General features: G+C 53.2%; 7 protein-coding genes across 7 annotated transcripts; 3 read left to right on the top strand and 4 right to left on the bottom strand.

Annotated features, from left to right (window-relative positions):
• Positions 1 to 789: 789 nt before the first annotated feature.
• On the bottom strand, positions 790 to 2,187 carry PHACADRAFT_95060 (uncharacterized protein; the record flags this gene model as incomplete). The annotated part of the gene is made up of 4 exons (XM_007395334.1): positions 790 to 837; positions 897 to 1,364; positions 1,424 to 1,633; positions 1,684 to 2,187. The coding sequence occupies 4 exons, from the start codon at positions 2,185 to 2,187 to the stop codon at positions 790 to 792; spliced, it is 1,230 nt and encodes a 409-aa protein (XP_007395396.1).
• A 377-nt stretch (positions 2,188 to 2,564) lies between these two features.
• On the bottom strand, positions 2,565 to 4,468 carry PHACADRAFT_255380 (uncharacterized protein). Its single transcript, XM_007395333.1, has 3 exons — positions 4,357 to 4,468; positions 3,552 to 4,304; positions 2,565 to 3,495 (listed from the first exon to the last, which is right to left on the bottom strand). The coding sequence occupies exons 1-3, from the start codon at positions 4,422 to 4,424 to the stop codon at positions 2,754 to 2,756; spliced, it is 1,563 nt and encodes a 520-aa protein (XP_007395395.1). The 5' UTR covers positions 4,425 to 4,468; the 3' UTR covers positions 2,565 to 2,753.
• Positions 4,469 to 5,010: 542 nt separating this feature from the next.
• Positions 5,011 to 5,782, bottom strand: PHACADRAFT_255378 (uncharacterized protein). Its single transcript, XM_007395332.1, has one exon. The coding sequence runs from the start codon at positions 5,605 to 5,607 to the stop codon at positions 5,077 to 5,079; it is 531 nt and encodes a 176-aa protein (XP_007395394.1). The 5' UTR covers positions 5,608 to 5,782; the 3' UTR covers positions 5,011 to 5,076.
• A 603-nt stretch (positions 5,783 to 6,385) lies between these two features.
• On the top strand, positions 6,386 to 7,747 carry PHACADRAFT_173110 (uncharacterized protein; the record flags this gene model as incomplete). The annotated part of the gene is made up of 5 exons (XM_007395331.1): positions 6,386 to 6,732; positions 6,788 to 7,097; positions 7,293 to 7,296; positions 7,366 to 7,597; positions 7,670 to 7,747. Exons 1-5 carry the CDS (start codon positions 6,460 to 6,462, stop codon positions 7,745 to 7,747), a joined length of 897 nt encoding a protein of 298 aa, XP_007395393.1. The 5' UTR covers positions 6,386 to 6,459.
• A 1,198-nt stretch (positions 7,748 to 8,945) lies between these two features.
• Positions 8,946 to 9,739, top strand: PHACADRAFT_208574 (uncharacterized protein; the record flags this gene model as incomplete). Its single annotated transcript, XM_007395330.1, has 2 exons — positions 8,946 to 9,022; positions 9,076 to 9,739. 2 exons carry the CDS (start codon positions 8,946 to 8,948, stop codon positions 9,590 to 9,592), a joined length of 594 nt encoding a protein of 197 aa, XP_007395392.1. The 3' UTR covers positions 9,593 to 9,739.
• A 111-nt stretch (positions 9,740 to 9,850) lies between these two features.
• On the bottom strand, positions 9,851 to 12,009 carry PHACADRAFT_255375 (uncharacterized protein). The gene is made up of 6 exons (XM_007395329.1): positions 11,792 to 12,009; positions 11,089 to 11,652; positions 10,718 to 11,036; positions 10,451 to 10,661; positions 10,272 to 10,394; positions 9,851 to 10,219 (listed from the first exon to the last, which is right to left on the bottom strand). Exons 1-6 carry the CDS (start codon positions 11,964 to 11,966, stop codon positions 9,983 to 9,985), a joined length of 1,629 nt encoding a protein of 542 aa, XP_007395391.1. The 5' UTR covers positions 11,967 to 12,009; the 3' UTR covers positions 9,851 to 9,982.
• A 204-nt stretch (positions 12,010 to 12,213) lies between these two features.
• On the top strand, positions 12,214 to 14,467 carry PHACADRAFT_255373 (uncharacterized protein). The gene is made up of 7 exons (XM_007395328.1): positions 12,214 to 12,357; positions 12,411 to 12,478; positions 12,525 to 12,749; positions 12,800 to 12,885; positions 12,939 to 13,746; positions 13,797 to 13,896; positions 13,945 to 14,467. Coding segments are annotated over exons 2-7 (1,647 nt in total). The 5' UTR covers positions 12,214 to 12,357; positions 12,411 to 12,477; the 3' UTR covers positions 14,372 to 14,467.
• The last annotated feature ends 1,490 nt before the right edge of the window (positions 14,468 to 15,957 follow it).

The following is a 15,957-nucleotide window of genomic DNA, read 5'->3' as shown; positions in this document are numbered from 1 at the left end:
CATCTCATATTGAGTCCCCCTTCTCATACAGCTCCTCGAGAAACGAGCGTCGGCACCTGCGCCCGCGCCGGCACTTGCTTCTCCACCTACCGGCGAGATCACGCGGCTGCGTGCGAAGCTAGACCGCGATATCCAAGAACTTTATAGGGAGAGCGTGCTGGCCGAGGAGGCGGGGCAGCGCGCACAGCACGAACACGAGCAGCGTGAAGAGGAGCTCCGCCAGAGACTACAAGACGTACGCCGCGCACTTGACGTTGCGCGCCGGAATCTGCACGAAAACCAGATCCAGGTTGCGAGTCTGAAAGACGAGATGAGCCGAGCGCGTAAGAACGAATTGAGGTACAAAAAGAAGGTACGCTTGACTTCAGAGTCTATGTCGAAGAAATGTTGCTAACATCCAATAGTATCATGCTCTGAAGCAGGAAGTACAAGCCGCAAAGCGAGACGCGAGACGGAATAGTCCCGCTGTAGAGGACGATTCGCTAATCATTCTATAGGACATATACTTACACTACACATTACAAACCCCCGTTGCATCTGAATGGCTCCTGGACATTTTACTTAGATATATGCCCCCACAACGCTTTGCTGCATTTGATCACGCGTGTGTACTATCCGGTGTAACATGCCCCTGGAGTTGTGAAAGAAAAAAAAATACAATAAATAACAGCCATTCGACATGGAGTGGTAAGGCATTACGAAGGAAACTAGCACAGTTGGCAGCGCAAGCTACGCATCAAGAAGTACAAGAACAGGAAAGCATACAGCATATAGACACTATACCAATGTTCAGTGCGACGCAGATCGTAGCTGCTTCTGCTTCTCTTGCTCCAAGCGCTGTAAAAATAACCGATCGTCAGCGGCTGAGATACAGTCCAGGTGACCCACAGACATACGCTATAAAGCAACTGAACAGCAATTTGGATGTTGTTCGGCGCTCCGGTTATGACCACTAGACGTTCGCCCTCATGCGCCGCCGCGGGCGCGGGCTGGCCATTCATGCCTACACCAACCGCACCAGGCTCCATGATCTTGATCTGGCTGGCACTGACGTGTCGAATCTCGTTGATTTTGGAACCACCCTTGCCGATGATGCAGCCGACAAGGTCGTTCGGGATGTAAATCTGCTGCGTCTGCAGCTGCGCCCCTGGTGGGGGCGCGTGTGGCTGAAGAAGCGCGGACGCATGACCGATCGGAACGTACGACGAGCCCTGATATGGCGCTCGGCTGCGTGACGTGCTCGAGGGTCGATACGACGAGTTCTGGTACGATGGCATACGCTCGTTCGCCTCGATGAGAATATTCCCAATGTAGTATGTTGCAATGTGGATTGCATCAGCCACACCGGAGACGCTGAGAACGCGCTGTGGAGGAATGGTAAATGAGTGAGGTCACAAGATGTGGAGAGTATGCAGGGTAATACCTCAGTGGAACCAGGGAGCATGCCTTCACTGGCATTCAGGCGCGCCCCACTGGCGTCTTGAATTTCCTTTATCTTTGCGCCGCCCTTGCCAATGACAGAGCCCATCCGTGAGTTGGGGATCATGAACTTGATAGTCACCGCTCTGCTCCCCGGGACAGACGGCTTGTCAAACGGCTCGTCATTGATCCGCCGTACGATGAGACCGAATGCCTATAACAGACATAAGCCTGAGTTCAGACGGCGGTATGACGAAAACATACCTTTGAGACGGCGTCCAAGGGCCCGCTAACGTTCAGAATGCGTTCTGGGTTGCCTGGAATACTCTCCGAGACCATGACGCGTGCCCCGCTCTTCTCGCGGATTTCATTGACGTGTGTACCGGCTTTGCCAATGATGATAGATGCGTCCTGGGTCACAATCAAGCACCGCATGTGAATGTTGGCAGCAGGCGAGCCGGAGGTTGACTGCGTTGCGCTCGGCGCAGCAGAAGTCGTCGCGGCAAAATCTGCAGCGGGATCTATGCCCGCGGTAGCAGAGACCGCGGCAGCTTTGTCGGCCGACGGAGACGGCGTCGACGCGGCGGTATCGTCTATGGTTGGCAGTGCCTCCATGCGATCGTTGCGTGCAGGAGCAGAGGCAGAGACAACAGAGTCCCTCGTTCGCAAGTCATCCGATGTAGCGCCTGTGTTGGCTCGTTTATGCTTGGGCAGGTCAGCGTCTGAGGGGGAGCGGGACCGCTTGCGCGTGGTATCGGCTTCTGGCATGGTTGTCAATTCAGTTTTTTCAGAGTTCCAGTGATGGAGGGCCTGTTAGCAAGGGAGAGGGTTTGGGAGGTGTGTCGGGATAGGTGTACTTGGGTTCTGGAACGGGGGAGTGTGGACGGTGAGGTGGGGGATGCGAGAGGGATGGGAGGACAGCGCCGCCATTTCTGCGACTTACCTGCTGAGCACTGCTTTGAACAGCGAGCACGAGGGGCCGGATGACGAACAAAGCGTCGTCAAGGATGTCGGGGCAGAGCAAGATGTCGTCGACGTTGCGCGCTCGGGTTGTTTGATTCGAGGTGCTACAATCGGCATCCGCCGTCGGCTTATTCCGCAGTCTCACGATCTCCGTCCCTTTGGAAAGCGATCTTTCGACTCTTCGAGTTGTAGAGGAGCAGGAATACAGTACAGCAAGAGATACACTTATCTATAGGTACAAGAACTAAGTGATATGTGATTAAAATAACGAAATTAGCACGAGAAGGAAATGTAGAATAGATGATACAAGAAGGTCGAAGGTTATGGTGCAATACACGGAGGGTCGTACCAATGAGCCGAACACAAACGAGCTAGGACTCCGAAGATAGCAAAGGCTCTGACTCAGCGTGAGGAGTGTAGAGCGGCAAGGGGATGGAATAATCGATCTTGCGGTCTCCATTAGAGTAGTATAGTTGCGAGTACGCTGGCAGCGTGGGCGCATACGGCGCGCTCGGCACTGGCAGGCCGGGGAGACCAAGGATAGCGTCACCAGAATTTTCGCTAAGGGAGCGCACGTGTCCTACGACAGTGGGCGTCGAGGAACGCGAGGCCTGCTGCGAGCTTGGTGGAATCCTAACAAACCGCAAAGGAACGTGGAACCGCAGGCGCTCTGCTACGCGCTCGAGGTTCTCGCCCTCGCCAAGGTCGTACGTGCAGTTTAGGGTCACGTACATCCGGTGGCTGACGGTAAGCAAAGGAGAGAGGCCAGAGGTTCGTATTGCTTTGCTCATTTGCCACGAAAGGTCTATGGGCGTCCCATGATGGCCGGTCGAAATAGGAACCTCCGCAGCGAAAGAGAACCAGGTGTTGGCCAATTCCGTCTCCATATCCCGAGCGAAGACGTATCCATCGCCGGCTATTCGATAATGGCCAGAGGTGTCGACCGGAAGCAGCGAGAAGGACCTCAGCAGCACGTTGTTGTTTAGTGCCTGGGCGAGGCCCGTGCCGTAGATTCCGTGCAGAGGATGTGGTTTGAGTAGGGGCTTTTGTGGCGGCTGCTCTTCTGCCGGAGGAACAGGATACTGTGTGCTATATGCCAATAGCGGTCGGGTTCTGTCATAGCGCTTGGGTTAGGAATGAATTTTTGAAAGCGTTATTGCGTCGCCTACCGATATCGCTCGCTTTGCTCAACCTCTATCCAAAAGCCTGCCACCCGGAGCCGCTTGCACTCGTTCTCTGGCAAGCCGTTCGTCCGAAGCCGTACTGCAAAGGCAATTTTCTCGTCCTCCACGCTGATGCACTCCGGCACTGACATCTGGACGCGGATCTTGGAGAGCGCTTCTCGCGGGAAACGACTCTCGGCATTCAGGTCATCAGGGCGCGCAGAGACCTCATAATGTGCGATGGGGAAAGGCAAGGCGGAAGTGGACGCATATGACGATGGGGTGGTGTATCTAACCAGAGGGACGGCGACAGGCTGCGCAGTCAAGACCTTTGTTTGAGATTGGAAGGGGAGACAAAGGCTGGAAAGCCAACTTCGCGATGGCACAGAGTCGTTGTTTCGGATCTTCGCAGAAGCATGCAAGGTATAGCTGGTCCCGCCGTCGCGCTCGCCAAATGGCGAGCTCTCTGGCAGCCACCCTGGGACCGTCAGATTGAAGACAATATCCCATGCGCAAGACCTCGAGAGATCATCCAATCCTTCGTTGGTGAGGTCGAGTGGCTCGGCAGCTACCAGATCTTGCGATACTGTGCAGAGGCGCACAGCGGTGTAGCCTGTCTCTTCGCAGAGGAACTCTGATTGGCCCTCGAAGGTCACAACGAGTGACTCCAGCACCAGCCGAGTAGGTTTGCTCTCCTCGAAGCAGGAGGACGGCGGTGTCAGGGTGATGTTGACATGACCAGATACAGAGTATCTTGTGCTGCAATTTCACTGAGAACATCTGGAGACTGCCTGGAGCATCGAATGCTTACCTTTGATCAGGAACACCGTACATATCGAGCGAGCTCGAAGATGGAATAATCTCCAGCGCAATGGCCATGGTGGCGGAGGACAACGAGCGAGCCGGGCAGGGGTACGACATCGAGGTGGGGTACGCAAAGCTATATAAACGATATGCACGCGTTGGGCGAACACCACGGTCCCACTCTCCAGCCCTTGCGGTACGCACGCGGGGCATCTGACAGGAGGTTAATGCGTGAAGAAGCTGGAAAGCATCAAGCCCGGTTTCTGACCTTTTGTCCTGTGCCCATTGTCCTTGCTGATCTGGAGCTTATAGATTCCAGCGAATCTGCGACCCTGGATGTATCACTATGCTCACCGTGATAAAACGGCTGATGCAGGTCATTCATGCCGCCTGTCAGACAATAAGGCTCATCATGGCGGTTTTTCGGATACGCGCTCCGGGAGGTGATGGATATCGGGTTCGCATGCCTGCCCGCGAGGTCATACATAGCCTTAGATGAAGCTCCAGACAGATTCCTTGCCACGGGGACAGCCTCTGAAGATGCCGAGTGCATTGTCACCGTCAGTGAACAACGTGAGCATGTAATGAAAAGCAACGGAGCGTCTATCAACCCCGACTGATGCGCCCACGATCCACTGCCACGAAGACCGCAGCGAGCAGAAGTACTAATAATCCGTGCAGTCATATATTGCGCATGTTTCCGTACAAACACAGATTGCACAAATTTTCACAGGGGGAGCTTGATGCGATCCTTGATAATCCAGGTGGGAACAGGTCCATCGCACAACGCGATCCAAATCTCTCCTCCGTCGAAGCCGTCAACAGCATCATCCTCCCCACTCTCTAAGTGCTGCTCGGAGTAGTTAAGTGCGACCTTATCTTCACCCTTGTCGACAATCCTGCCATCTCGTTTGAGCTGCTCTACGACCTTTGTCCTCTCCTCAGGCTCCGAGTCATCAATGTAGAAGAGCGAGACGTGCGCCAATGGAGGAACAACCCGCTCCCCGAGGCTCTTCTTCAGGTCCTCCCGAAGCGCGTCGAGCCCCCCAGCGTGGTACACGGTGACGTATACCGACATAAAGTACTTGTTCCCGACGTCGACAGATTTAAAGCTGACAGGGACCGCAGGCTGATCCTTCGGGATCGCCGCGCGCAGTTCATCGAGAGGAGTAGACGAAGGTACAGTCGCGAGTGTGACGTGAGGCTCAAAGTGAGGGAAGGAGGACGGCGATTTAAACGTAGAAGTCTTCGTCCTCATGATCCTGTGAAGCTTTGCTGCGACGTCTCTCGACGGCACGAGCCACAAGGAGAGACCTGCGAGTATGGCGCGCTATCAACAAAAGTACGTATACTGGATATGTGGCAAAGCTGCTTGCCCATGTCGATCTGTAGATAATGGGTAACCGTAAGTTGGTGTGAAGGCTTATAAATCGGTAACACTGTAACCGTGCGTAGCGAAAGTCCGAGGTTACTCCCCGCGAGAGCGGTTAATGAAAGGCTTTCTTGAGCGCTTATGCGTTATGTACATTTCGCGTTGCCCACCAGATTTGCCCACCTGTAATGATTACCGCCACCCTCAATGGGCTCGGCTGTACGTGGAAATCGCACAACACTCATAAGTTTTAGGCTCGACATCAACGGATGCGTAGAGGAAACTTGACTTTGGCCCGTAGTCTAATCTTACTCTATCCTAGTCACTCAACTTCAAGTTTAGCCAGATATTAAATGTAACGACACATGAAGTACAAGGCTAAAATAAATAGCGGTAGCATCCCAACCCAATTTCAGGTATTCTGGTACTCATGGTGATCTTTAGGGGCTGTTAAGTTGGTTGCCAGCTTAAGTGGCTCGGATTCGCTCTCACATCCAAGGGAATCCACACGCACTGCCAGGACTGTTCGAGGACAGGTGTTGGTAGATTTGCCGTCAATACGACGGGATCTTTCAATATGCATCTATCAAGGCGATGCATAGAGTGTGGCTATACACCTCGGTGAGAACCTACACTTCATAAATTACAGAGATCACTGACGAGCATCTCCACAGTGCAGACTCTGACAAGGCTCTATAAAGCTGGGAATACAGAGAAACAGTGTCGAGCACCTGCAAGATGCTGAACCTCTCCACCCACGCGTTGGAGTCAGTTTCGATCTTTGCCCAAATCGTCCCGCCCCCACCACCAGGGACTAATTATATCGCCGCCATAAGCCCTACATTGACATACATGGTCGTTGTCGTCATGTTCTTGGGCATGTTCATCCCACTGTTAGTGACGTTATTCCTACTCTCTACTCGAGAACTCAGGCATCGGCCGATCTTTATCCTCAACGTCTTCAACCTGCTATTTGGCGTCGCCATGTGTTCGACCGTGATCTGGCTCGAGGTATTTTCATTGATCTCCGGGCGCGTCTGCAATCATGGCTCACGGAACTTCGCAGTTCAATGCTATCTTGCGATCACTCGACATCAACAAGGCCATTTTCCCAGCGTTTTTCCTGGTCGCTCTCGCGCCTATCCTCATTAGCTCGACCCTCTTCGTTCGTGTTATCGCTGTCTATTCATGGAGCAGAATATCAACCGGGAACAAGTTGCTCGCCTACGGCTTTCCCATCGCACTAAGTACTGCGCGAGTGATCAACCTGGCCAGTGGTTTCCCGGGAGCTCTCCGCGCACCTCGCCTTATTGACAGCGCGACACCATGGCACTCCGATACTACGAAGGCCGAGTGTTTCATACAGTTAGTTGAGAGTACGTAGGCTACTGCTGCTTGAGCTCCCGTTCGATCAGCTGTCTTATGACTGGGATTCTACAGATACGTTTCCATGCTATTTATATGGAAACTGCGACGCACTACGCAGCTGTCTGCCAGCGTCAGGATCTGAAGCTCGAATAGGCCATCCATACGGCTATGCATATCCCTCAGGCTACTCACCTCGTGCACAGATTCGTATATGAGACGTATCCGCATGCTCATGTGAATCGCAATCTCTAACTTCATCATCCCGGATCTCATCAGTCTCGTCGTGCTTATTGGCTTATTCCTCTCGGAGAGCGTCGACGTCGAGATTACTCTCATATTATTCTTTGTGAACCCATGCATGGCGATCATCGGCGTGCTCTTCGCCACGGTCTGGGCAGCCAATAGTCACTGGCAAGCGGACACAGAGTCGCCGCCGCCGTCATTCTCGCTTAACTTAGGTTCTCGTCTAAGAGAAACTTCTCAGACATCAGACCGAAGGCATTCCCAAGTCGTCCGCTCGTCCGCTGCCAACTCCGTACGGCATCCTGTCGCCGCAGAGCCTGACTCTGCCGTGGAGAAGATGCACTGCGATAATTCTAGCAGACCTAGTTTACAGCAGGATATTGATACCTCCGTGTCGTTGTTAGCATCCGCCTAGGCTATCCTTTGGGGCGTGCGTGCTGGCTACCATATCATTTATTTCCGCAGTCAATTCCCTGTTATCTCATACACAGAGAACGTGTGATAACTTGTGTCATTGAATAAGGTCGCATCTCCATGGCGGCTTGCCGTGGGCCTCGTATAAGTGTACCTCGTTCTAGCCTCTGGCTACTAGGTGATGCCAGTACTTGAATAATCGAAGCCTGAACCACTATTGTCTTCATGGACAACTACAAATGATTTGAACGTGACGATGAATCAATCCAGAACTACGAGTGCGAGGCATACTGTTGAAATTTATTTTAAATGTCAGACTGCAAAGCCCGAGTAAGCCCAGTAAGCCGTCTGCACCGCTATGCATGCGGGCCCGGGCCCACTCGTCAATTCTCAATCCACAGCGGCAAGATTGGAAGTGACAACAGACAATAAGGTACAAGTGAAAACCAATGAGAGACCTTCTGTCCACTAGGTATGTACAAGTCCCAGCACACCGGCGCATAGTGATCTATTTATAACTCACGCTGTATAAGACAGACCCGGATACCAGAGATGTGGCGTGCCTGCTACGCAGCACTGAGCCAAGCGATGCGGATGGTGCACTTTCTCCCTTAGCCCATACACTTCAAATCTTGAGCCACCAAATAGGCCACTCTTGTTATGGGGCCCCTGCCACCATCTAACATCCATCCATCAGTCGAATGTGTAGATATAGCACCAGTGCTATTATCATAATTGCCATGTGGGAAAGCGAAGCATTGCTGATTCCCCTTCACTGCGGTAAGCAAGCGACGATATACAACGCAGTCTTCACCAGGGCATAAAGCTGTCAAGTTGGTTTCCACCAGCAGGTCGGAATGGACGTGTTCCTGGAACTCATGGTTACGGCAAGCGATAACACAAAAGAACATAAAGACGTTGCCGCCTCGCTATTTCGGCACCCGTATTAGATGTTGATACTCAGTAACGCGCTCTTGTTTGCTTCGCAGGGTCAAGAGCACATGCGCGTCGTCTGGACGTCTGTCGTCCGAAGCGAGTATATATATATATATATGGACCTCTGAGGTCTACGGCCTGCCAGAGAGAAGGGAAAGGCCAGAGCGGTGGACGTGATATCCCAACAGATATCTAGAAACCCAGTTTACAGTAAGCCTTCGTATCGACGGGAGTATAGATACCCGACGCCAACAGACTGAACTATGTTCTGCAGCAAGCACAACTTCCGCCCGTGCATGCACGCAATCCAGCCGCGCCCCATTCGCCAACAAAGCCTTGGGTAATATTTTCACCCTTTGAGTTACCACTGCTGACCAACTTTCGCATCCCTAGCCGTGTTCTGTTTTACTCTTGGAGAGACAATGCGCAAGCAGTTTACCATTGTACCACGACGTACTTTAAGGACGAGGCCCAGGACGCGGACAGGCTGCAGCGCTACAGCGCAGAAAGCTCGTCTCTGCTTGTGCAGCACGCCAGAGCCAAATTCGACCGCGCGATGGACATCATGCGAACTGAAGGCATTGCTTACGACCCGCGGCACAAAGGCGCTGTGCTTCCATACGGCAATGCGGGGCAACTCGCGCGGGACGCACGGCGGTTGTGGCAGCATCTCCAGCAGGTCGTGGCCGAAGACGAAGGCTGGGTGCGCATGATGGACGGCGTGACAGAGCAGACGCGCCTGCAAGCGACTGAGATGCTGCGCCGCATTGAGCAGGCCTGGATGCTCCATGACGCATTCACAGTTGGGGCGCATAAGTATGCTCTGCGGTGGCGTGTAGTCGGCAAGACGGTCGTGTTCAAGGTACGCTGGGTGCGGAGGGTGTTGAGGCCGTTTCGGGCGTTGGCATAATAGTAGCGAAGGCAGTGCCGTGCAGGTAACTGGACATTGGGCATTGTTCACGGATATTATATCCCTATACGAATGTATTGACAAGGACCTTGGCTTAGATCGCATGTCTGTCAGTATCAGCTCAAATTTAAGAACAGCGGAACGCACAATAATTCGAAGTGCACTGATGCTTGCGAAGCGATCAGCAACTCACAGCAAATTAACATACCTATCCCGCACGAAGAATCCAGATAACTTTTCAGTATTCCAAGGAGTGCATTTCTAACACAAGTAGCATTGTCATAGCGCGATCGCAATACGAACAAGCATCATTTTATTGACGACTGTCCAGTCTCTAAGATAGTCACGCAACATCCAACTTGCTGAGTGCACGAAGAGATCCGAGGCCGTTTACGATGACTCGCCCATCTCCTTGGCGAGCTGCTCGGCCTTGGCTTTGGCATCTTCGATGGTGCCGACCATGTAGAAGGCGGACTCGGGGAGAGAGTCGTGCTGACCAGAAAGAATCTCCTTGAAGGAACGAACAGACTCCTTCAGAGGGACGAGCTTGCCCTCGAAACCGGTGAATACCTGCGCGACCTGGAAGGGCTGCGACATAAAACGTTGAATCTTACGAGCGCGCTCGACCTATAGGAAGTTTGTTAGATTTCGCGAAGTTGGCAACGACTTTGCTACTTACAGTGAGCTTGTCCTCCTCTGACAACTCATCCATACCCAGGATAGCAATAATATCCTGTAGAGACTTGTAGTCCTGGAGGATCTTCTGCACAGCGGTAGCTACGTCGTAGTGCTCTACGCCGACCTACGGACACGTCACCGTTGAGCACCTATATCGGCACCAGAAGGATTTGCACTCACGATACGGGGGTCGAGCATACGGGACTTGGAGTCAAGAGGGTCGACGGCGGGGTAAATACCAAGTTCAGCAATCTGACGAGACAACACGGTGGTAGCGTCCAGATGAGCAAAGGTGGTAGCGGGGGCAGGATCCGTCAAGTCATCAGCAGGGACATAGACGGCCTGCACGGAGGTAATGGAGCCCTTCTTGGTGGTAGTGATGCGCTCTTGCCTGTAAGAGCGAGAGCGTTAGTCCCACACTTTTATATCGTGCAAACTGACACATACATGCCACCCATGTCTGTGGAAAGCGTGGGCTGGTAACCGACGGCAGAGGGAATACGACCAAGAAGAGCAGACACCTCAGAACCTGCCTGGGTGAAACGGAAAATATTGTCGATGAAAAGAAGCACGTCCTGGCCTTCCTCATCACGGAAGTACTCGGCGATGGTGAGACCAGTGAGAGCGACACGGGCACGAGCACCAGGGGGCTCATTCATCTGACCGAAGACGAGAGCGACCTTGGAATCACCGTCGAGGTTGATAACACCGGTCTCAATCATTTCGTGGTACAAGTCGTTACCCTCACGAGTACGCTCGCCGACACCTGACGGAAAAGTTGAGGATGCGGAACTAGTCGATTATACGCAGATACATACCGCAGAAAATAGAGAAACCACCATGGGCCTTAGCGACGTTGTTGATGAGTTCTTGGATAAGTACAGTCTTGCCGACACCGGCACCACCGAAGAGACCAATCTTTCCACCACGGGCATAGGGGGCGAGAAGGTCAACGACCTTGATACCGGTTTCGAGGACCTCAGCGGTGGTCGACTGCTCGACGAATGGAGGCGGGTCATTGTGAATGGGGAGGACTTTGTCGCCCTTGATTGGACCACGCTCATCAATGGGCTCACCAATGACGTTCATGATACGGCCGAGAGTGCCCTTGCCAACAGGGACCTGAATGGGAGCACCGGTATCGACGACCTTCTGACCACGGACGAGACCCTCGGTACCGTCCATGGCAATGGTACGGACGGAATTCTCACCAAGGTGAGCCGCAACCTCGAGGACAAGGCGACCACCCTGGTGGCCCTGAACCTCAAGCGCGTTGAGAATGGGAGGGAGGGCCCCAGTCTCGAACTGAACATCGACGACGGCACCGATGACAGTTTTGACATGGCCGATCGTACCCTTAGCCTCAGTCGCGTAGGTGCGAGCTTTGCGGACGAACACGGAAACGATTCACGCCGATGACGAAGAACAGCACGCAGCACCAAGCGAAGCGAAACCACCAAGAAAAAAGTCGCGCAGAGCGCGTCAGCACTGCAGCCGGCCAGTCAGAGACGGACTACGTACCAGCGGGGGCAGCAGCACGGGGGAGACGTGCCCGGGAGCGAGACGAAGAGGAAGGAGCGGCAGCAGCACGGGCAATGACAGAAGCCACGGCAGCAGTGGAGAAGAACGCGTTGGTCTTCTTTGCGCTGTTCAGCGCTCTGCGCGAGAGACGGTGTACGCCGCGTGAGGTGAGCATGTTGGACAACGTCGACGACGATGAAGTTGGTGAAAATCGGGCGAGCTAGGCGGGCCCGTATAAAGTTCCTTTTTCTTCTCCGACGCCGGCTTCATCCGACTGGCGTAGCATGCTTGCGCGGCGCTTTAATTACACGCCGATAATTTTATGCGCCGCTCAAATTTCGACGCCTAAACGACGCTTGCTACCACAACAGTGCGCTGATCTTGCGCTTTTCCCCCCGCTTTTACACGATGTGGACATCCCTCTCGTCGACAGAGCCCTTGTGGTGACCGCGGTACACACTACCATCGTCGTTGATTTGTCGCCCCCGCTTTAAACGTCAGGTGGACTCGGGCTTCGGATCACGTGGTCGCCTGGAGATCCTCCTAGTGCTGAAAAATTGCTGCAGGTGAGTATGTAGAAAGAGATGGGAACATGGCTCTATCTTCATACAACCATCAGCGTCCTAGCATCCCTGTCTAAGAGCCTACTCCTTTCGTATTTATCGCCTTGAAGGTTTACTCTCAAAAGTATGTGCTTTACCACAGCATGTATGACACGAATTGACTGGAGTAGTGTGCGGAATTCTAGGATTACTCTCGCACGAACCCTTGATCGACGTCTCGACTGAGATCTGTGAAGGCTTGTCACTATTGCAGCATCGCGGCCAGGATGCGTGTGGTATCGTCACTTGCGGGCCCAAGGGACGGTTCTACCAGTGCAAAGCGAATGGCATGGTCAGGGACGTTTTCGATTCTAGCTCACTGCCGCGCCTGATTGGGGGAATGGGTGTCGGCCACGGTGCGTCTGCCTCCCTTTGAGATGCATTTATCCCTGCTGACGTGAAACAGTACGCTACCCGACTGCTGGAAGCTCAAATCATGCAGAAGCCCAGCCATTCTACGTAAATTCGCCGTATGGCATTGTGTTCGCCCACGTATGTCTACCAGACCATTGTGTCATTGTACAAACGCTGATCATTCATCGCAGAACGGCAATCTCATCAACACGGCTGAGCTTCTCCAATTCATGGACCAGACCGCGCACCGTCACATCAACACCTCCTCCGACTCAGAGCTGCTCTTGAACATTTTCGCCGACAATCTTCAAAAAACGGGCAAGTTTCGTATCAATGAAGAGGACATCTTCACCGCCATTGGCGATCTCATGGGACAATGCAAGGGAGCATACGCGTGTGTGGCCATGCTCGCAGGTTTCGGAATCATCGGCTTCCGCGATCCGAACGGTATCCGTCCACTCGGCATGGCGTCGAGGAAGTCTATTGGCGGTGGCGAGGGCCAGGACTATCTCTTATCTAGCGAGAGCGTTGTTGCGGACGCATGTGGGTTTGTTGACTGGGAAGACGTCAAGCCCGGTGAGGCCGTCATCATCACGCGCAACCGTGTCTCGCGCAGACAGGTCGGCAACGGCACTGCGTTTGCCCCTGATATCTTCGAGTTTGTCTACTTCGCCCGACCCGACTCGGTGCTCGACGGCATCAGTGTGTACCGCAGTCGCATGGCGATGGGCGATGCTTTGGCTGACGAGGTCAAGCGTATCCTCGAGGGAAAAAAGCTCTCAGTGGATGTCGTTATCCCTGTACCGGACACGTCCCGTGTCGCTGCGCTAAACCTTGCTCAAAAGCTCGGTTTACCATACCGTGAAGGCTTTATCAAAAACCGATACGTGGGCAGAACGTTCATCATGCCTGGTCAGCAGATGCGAAAGAAGAACGTTCGTCGCAAGCTCAATGCTATGGCCCTTGAGTTCCAGAACAAGAACGTCCTCATTGTTGATGGTGCGAACTTCAGCTCTACATGGTTAACCATCGCTGATCTTAGCGAGTAGACTCAATTGTTCGAGGAACAACTTCCAAGGAAATCATCCAGATGGCTAAAGATGTGGGTGCGAAGAAAGTCATCGTTGCAAGCTGCGCGCCTCCGATTCGGTTCGTCTCATCCGTTCCGGCCTGTAGTTTTTGCTTATCCTCTACCAGCTATTCGAACGTGTACGGCATCGATATGCCGTCACGCATGGAGCTCGTCGCACACGGACGCAGCACTGACGAGATCGCGCAGGCCATCGGCGCAGACCTGGTCATCTTCCAAACGCTTTCGGACCTCGTCGAATCTGTGCGGAGCCTCAATCCGAGCATTGAGACGTTTGACTGCTCCGTCTTCACGGGCGAGTACGTCACCGGCGGCATTGATGAGGAGTATCTCACTCGGCTGGAGAAGACTCGTGCCGACAACATCAAGAACGGAAATATCGTTGGAGGCCTTGGGCCTATCGAGGGCAAGGGTGGAGGAGGGCTTGCAGAGCCTGTTAGCGGTGTGAATGGGAAGGAGCCCGTGGTAGCGACCGGTGGGCCTACGAATGGAGATGATACGGTAGGATTGCATAATGGATGGAAACTGGGTTAGAGATTGCGTCTACACTAGCGAAATGTCATCAGCTCTGTAATTGTTATAGATCCGACTAGTTTCTTTCAAGACAAAATATAGAGAAGATTGACAATGTATCGAGTCTATCGACGACTGCGTTGTAGCTTGTATCCAATATGTAGCACACAGCTCTTCACTCTAAGGCTCCAACTGTTTAGTTTACGTGTAAACTTTTTTTGTACACACACAGTAAATGGTTGTAAATGTTTATAAACAGTTTATAAACAGTAAACAAACAGTTATTACAGGGATCTAACCCACTCTAGTGGATTGCACCAGATTAGCCTCTGAGAAACCTGTGTGAGCCTACTGCTCTACTTGAGCCTGAAAAGAGAGGTACAAATGTCAGTACTTGAGCAACGCAAGGCGCTTGCTTGAGGCGCGAGAGAAAAGCAAGGCCGCAGCTTCTTACTTACGATATTGATGTCCCAAACACTAGGCCCGACTCGGACGTGTATAGATAGTGCACCTACTCATGCGTACAGGGAAGGAGCAATGCGTGCATCACATCCCGAGCATGGACCGGCCATCAGGCAGCATCTGAACACTCTGTACCTCAAGCATCATGCTATGGTCATCCCTATGGCCCGCTGGTGTCCCCTACGCATAGTACGCAGATTGCGGGCACACGAATAGTCTCGATCGGCCAGTGGAGGTTGCGGGAGGACAAACACTGGCAATCACAAGCTGCGGGAGTGGTATTGCCAGGCAGCACTGTACTGCGAGGGTAAGACCTACAAAGGTATCCGTGGGGCTTGTAAGAAGCTTGCAGTTCCGCCTTTAGAAGGTTGGCATGTCCTATCATTGACCCCATCGTTGAGAAGTGGGCCGATAACCTATGCAAGTGTTAGCCTGGCACTTCGGGGGTGACACAACATACTCTCGCGCTAGGACTTCGAGAGCTGGCCTAGAGAAGACTGCCGCATGGGTGCGGACCTCTAATTGTTGTGGGCGTAGCCCCAGCCTCCTATTTTATTCCCATTTTCTCCGATTTATTTCACGTTTATACGACCCTCCAAACGTCGTCGGCGCATAGGCGCCAGTTTACAAGTCCTAGCCGAGCGCTAACACCTTGAAAACGCATCACCGACGGGCACGCATCAGCGCATCAGACGCGCCTGCATCGCCGCCGCCTCATCGCCGCATCACGCTTCCTCGGAAACAGCCGCACTCCGATCAGCAACAGACATCCGATCTCCGTCGGCCCGGCAACGTCATACAACATGACACACCGGCCCCCGGCTACCTCCGAGTCCGATCGGCAACGGACTTCTTATCTCCGTCGGCCCGACAACGTCATATGGTATGACACACCGGCCCTCGTTTCCCCGCCTAAGTCCCCTAGACACTAGCAGTCGCCGTAGCACCAGTCGCTTATGTAAAGCCTGGTCCGTGCGCAGCCTGACTAGTATATAAGGCTACCCTTTGTCGCTACCTAGCCCCATCTCAACCTCTTGGTTAATTGGGCTAGGTAAGCCTTTACTTGTATCGTAGTACAGATTGCTAATACACTTGGTTAATTGGCTAGCTGAATAAGCTAACACAGTAGTCGCCAGACCTCGTCG

This window comes from Phanerochaete carnosa (assembly GCF_000300595.1).
Source record: "Phanerochaete carnosa HHB-10118-sp unplaced genomic scaffold PHACAscaffold_5, whole genome shotgun sequence".
Classification (NCBI taxonomy): domain Eukaryota; kingdom Fungi; phylum Basidiomycota; class Agaricomycetes; order Polyporales; family Phanerochaetaceae; genus Phanerochaete; species Phanerochaete carnosa.
The sequence above is the reverse complement of the archived record's forward strand: the minus strand, read 5'-3'. Positions and strand labels throughout refer to the sequence as shown.

Coding starts and splice junctions, on each gene's coding strand:
- PHACADRAFT_255380 (XM_007395333.1), bottom strand. CDS start 4,424: ATGGCCATTGCGCTGGAGATTATTCCATCTTCGAGCTCGCTCGATATG. Junction 4,305..4,356: donor TACGGTGTTCCTGATCAAAG/GTAAGCATTCGA, acceptor GTGAAATTGCAG/CACAAGATACTCTGTATCTG. Junction 3,496..3,551: donor GAGCAAAGCGAGCGATATCG/GTAGGCGACGCA, acceptor GCGCTATGACAG/AACCCGACCGCTATTGGCAT.
- PHACADRAFT_255378 (XM_007395332.1), bottom strand. CDS start 5,607: ATGAGGACGAAGACTTCTACGTTTAAATCGCCGTCCTCCTTCCCTCAC.
- PHACADRAFT_255375 (XM_007395329.1), bottom strand. CDS start 11,966: ATGCTCACCTCACGCGGCGTACACCGTCTCTCGCGCAGAGCGCTGAAC. Junction 10,662..10,717: donor TCCACAGACATGGGTGGCAT/GTATGTGTCAGT, acceptor TCGCTCTTACAG/GCAAGAGCGCATCACTACCA. Junction 10,220..10,271: donor CAGAGGAGGACAAGCTCACT/GTAAGTAGCAAA, acceptor AACTTCCTATAG/GTCGAGCGCGCTCGTAAGAT.
- PHACADRAFT_255373 (XM_007395328.1), top strand. Junction 12,750..12,799: donor GGGAATGGGTGTCGGCCACG/GTGCGTCTGCCT, acceptor GACGTGAAACAG/TACGCTACCCGACTGCTGGA. Junction 13,897..13,944: donor AGCTGCGCGCCTCCGATTCG/GTTCGTCTCATC, acceptor ATCCTCTACCAG/CTATTCGAACGTGTACGGCA.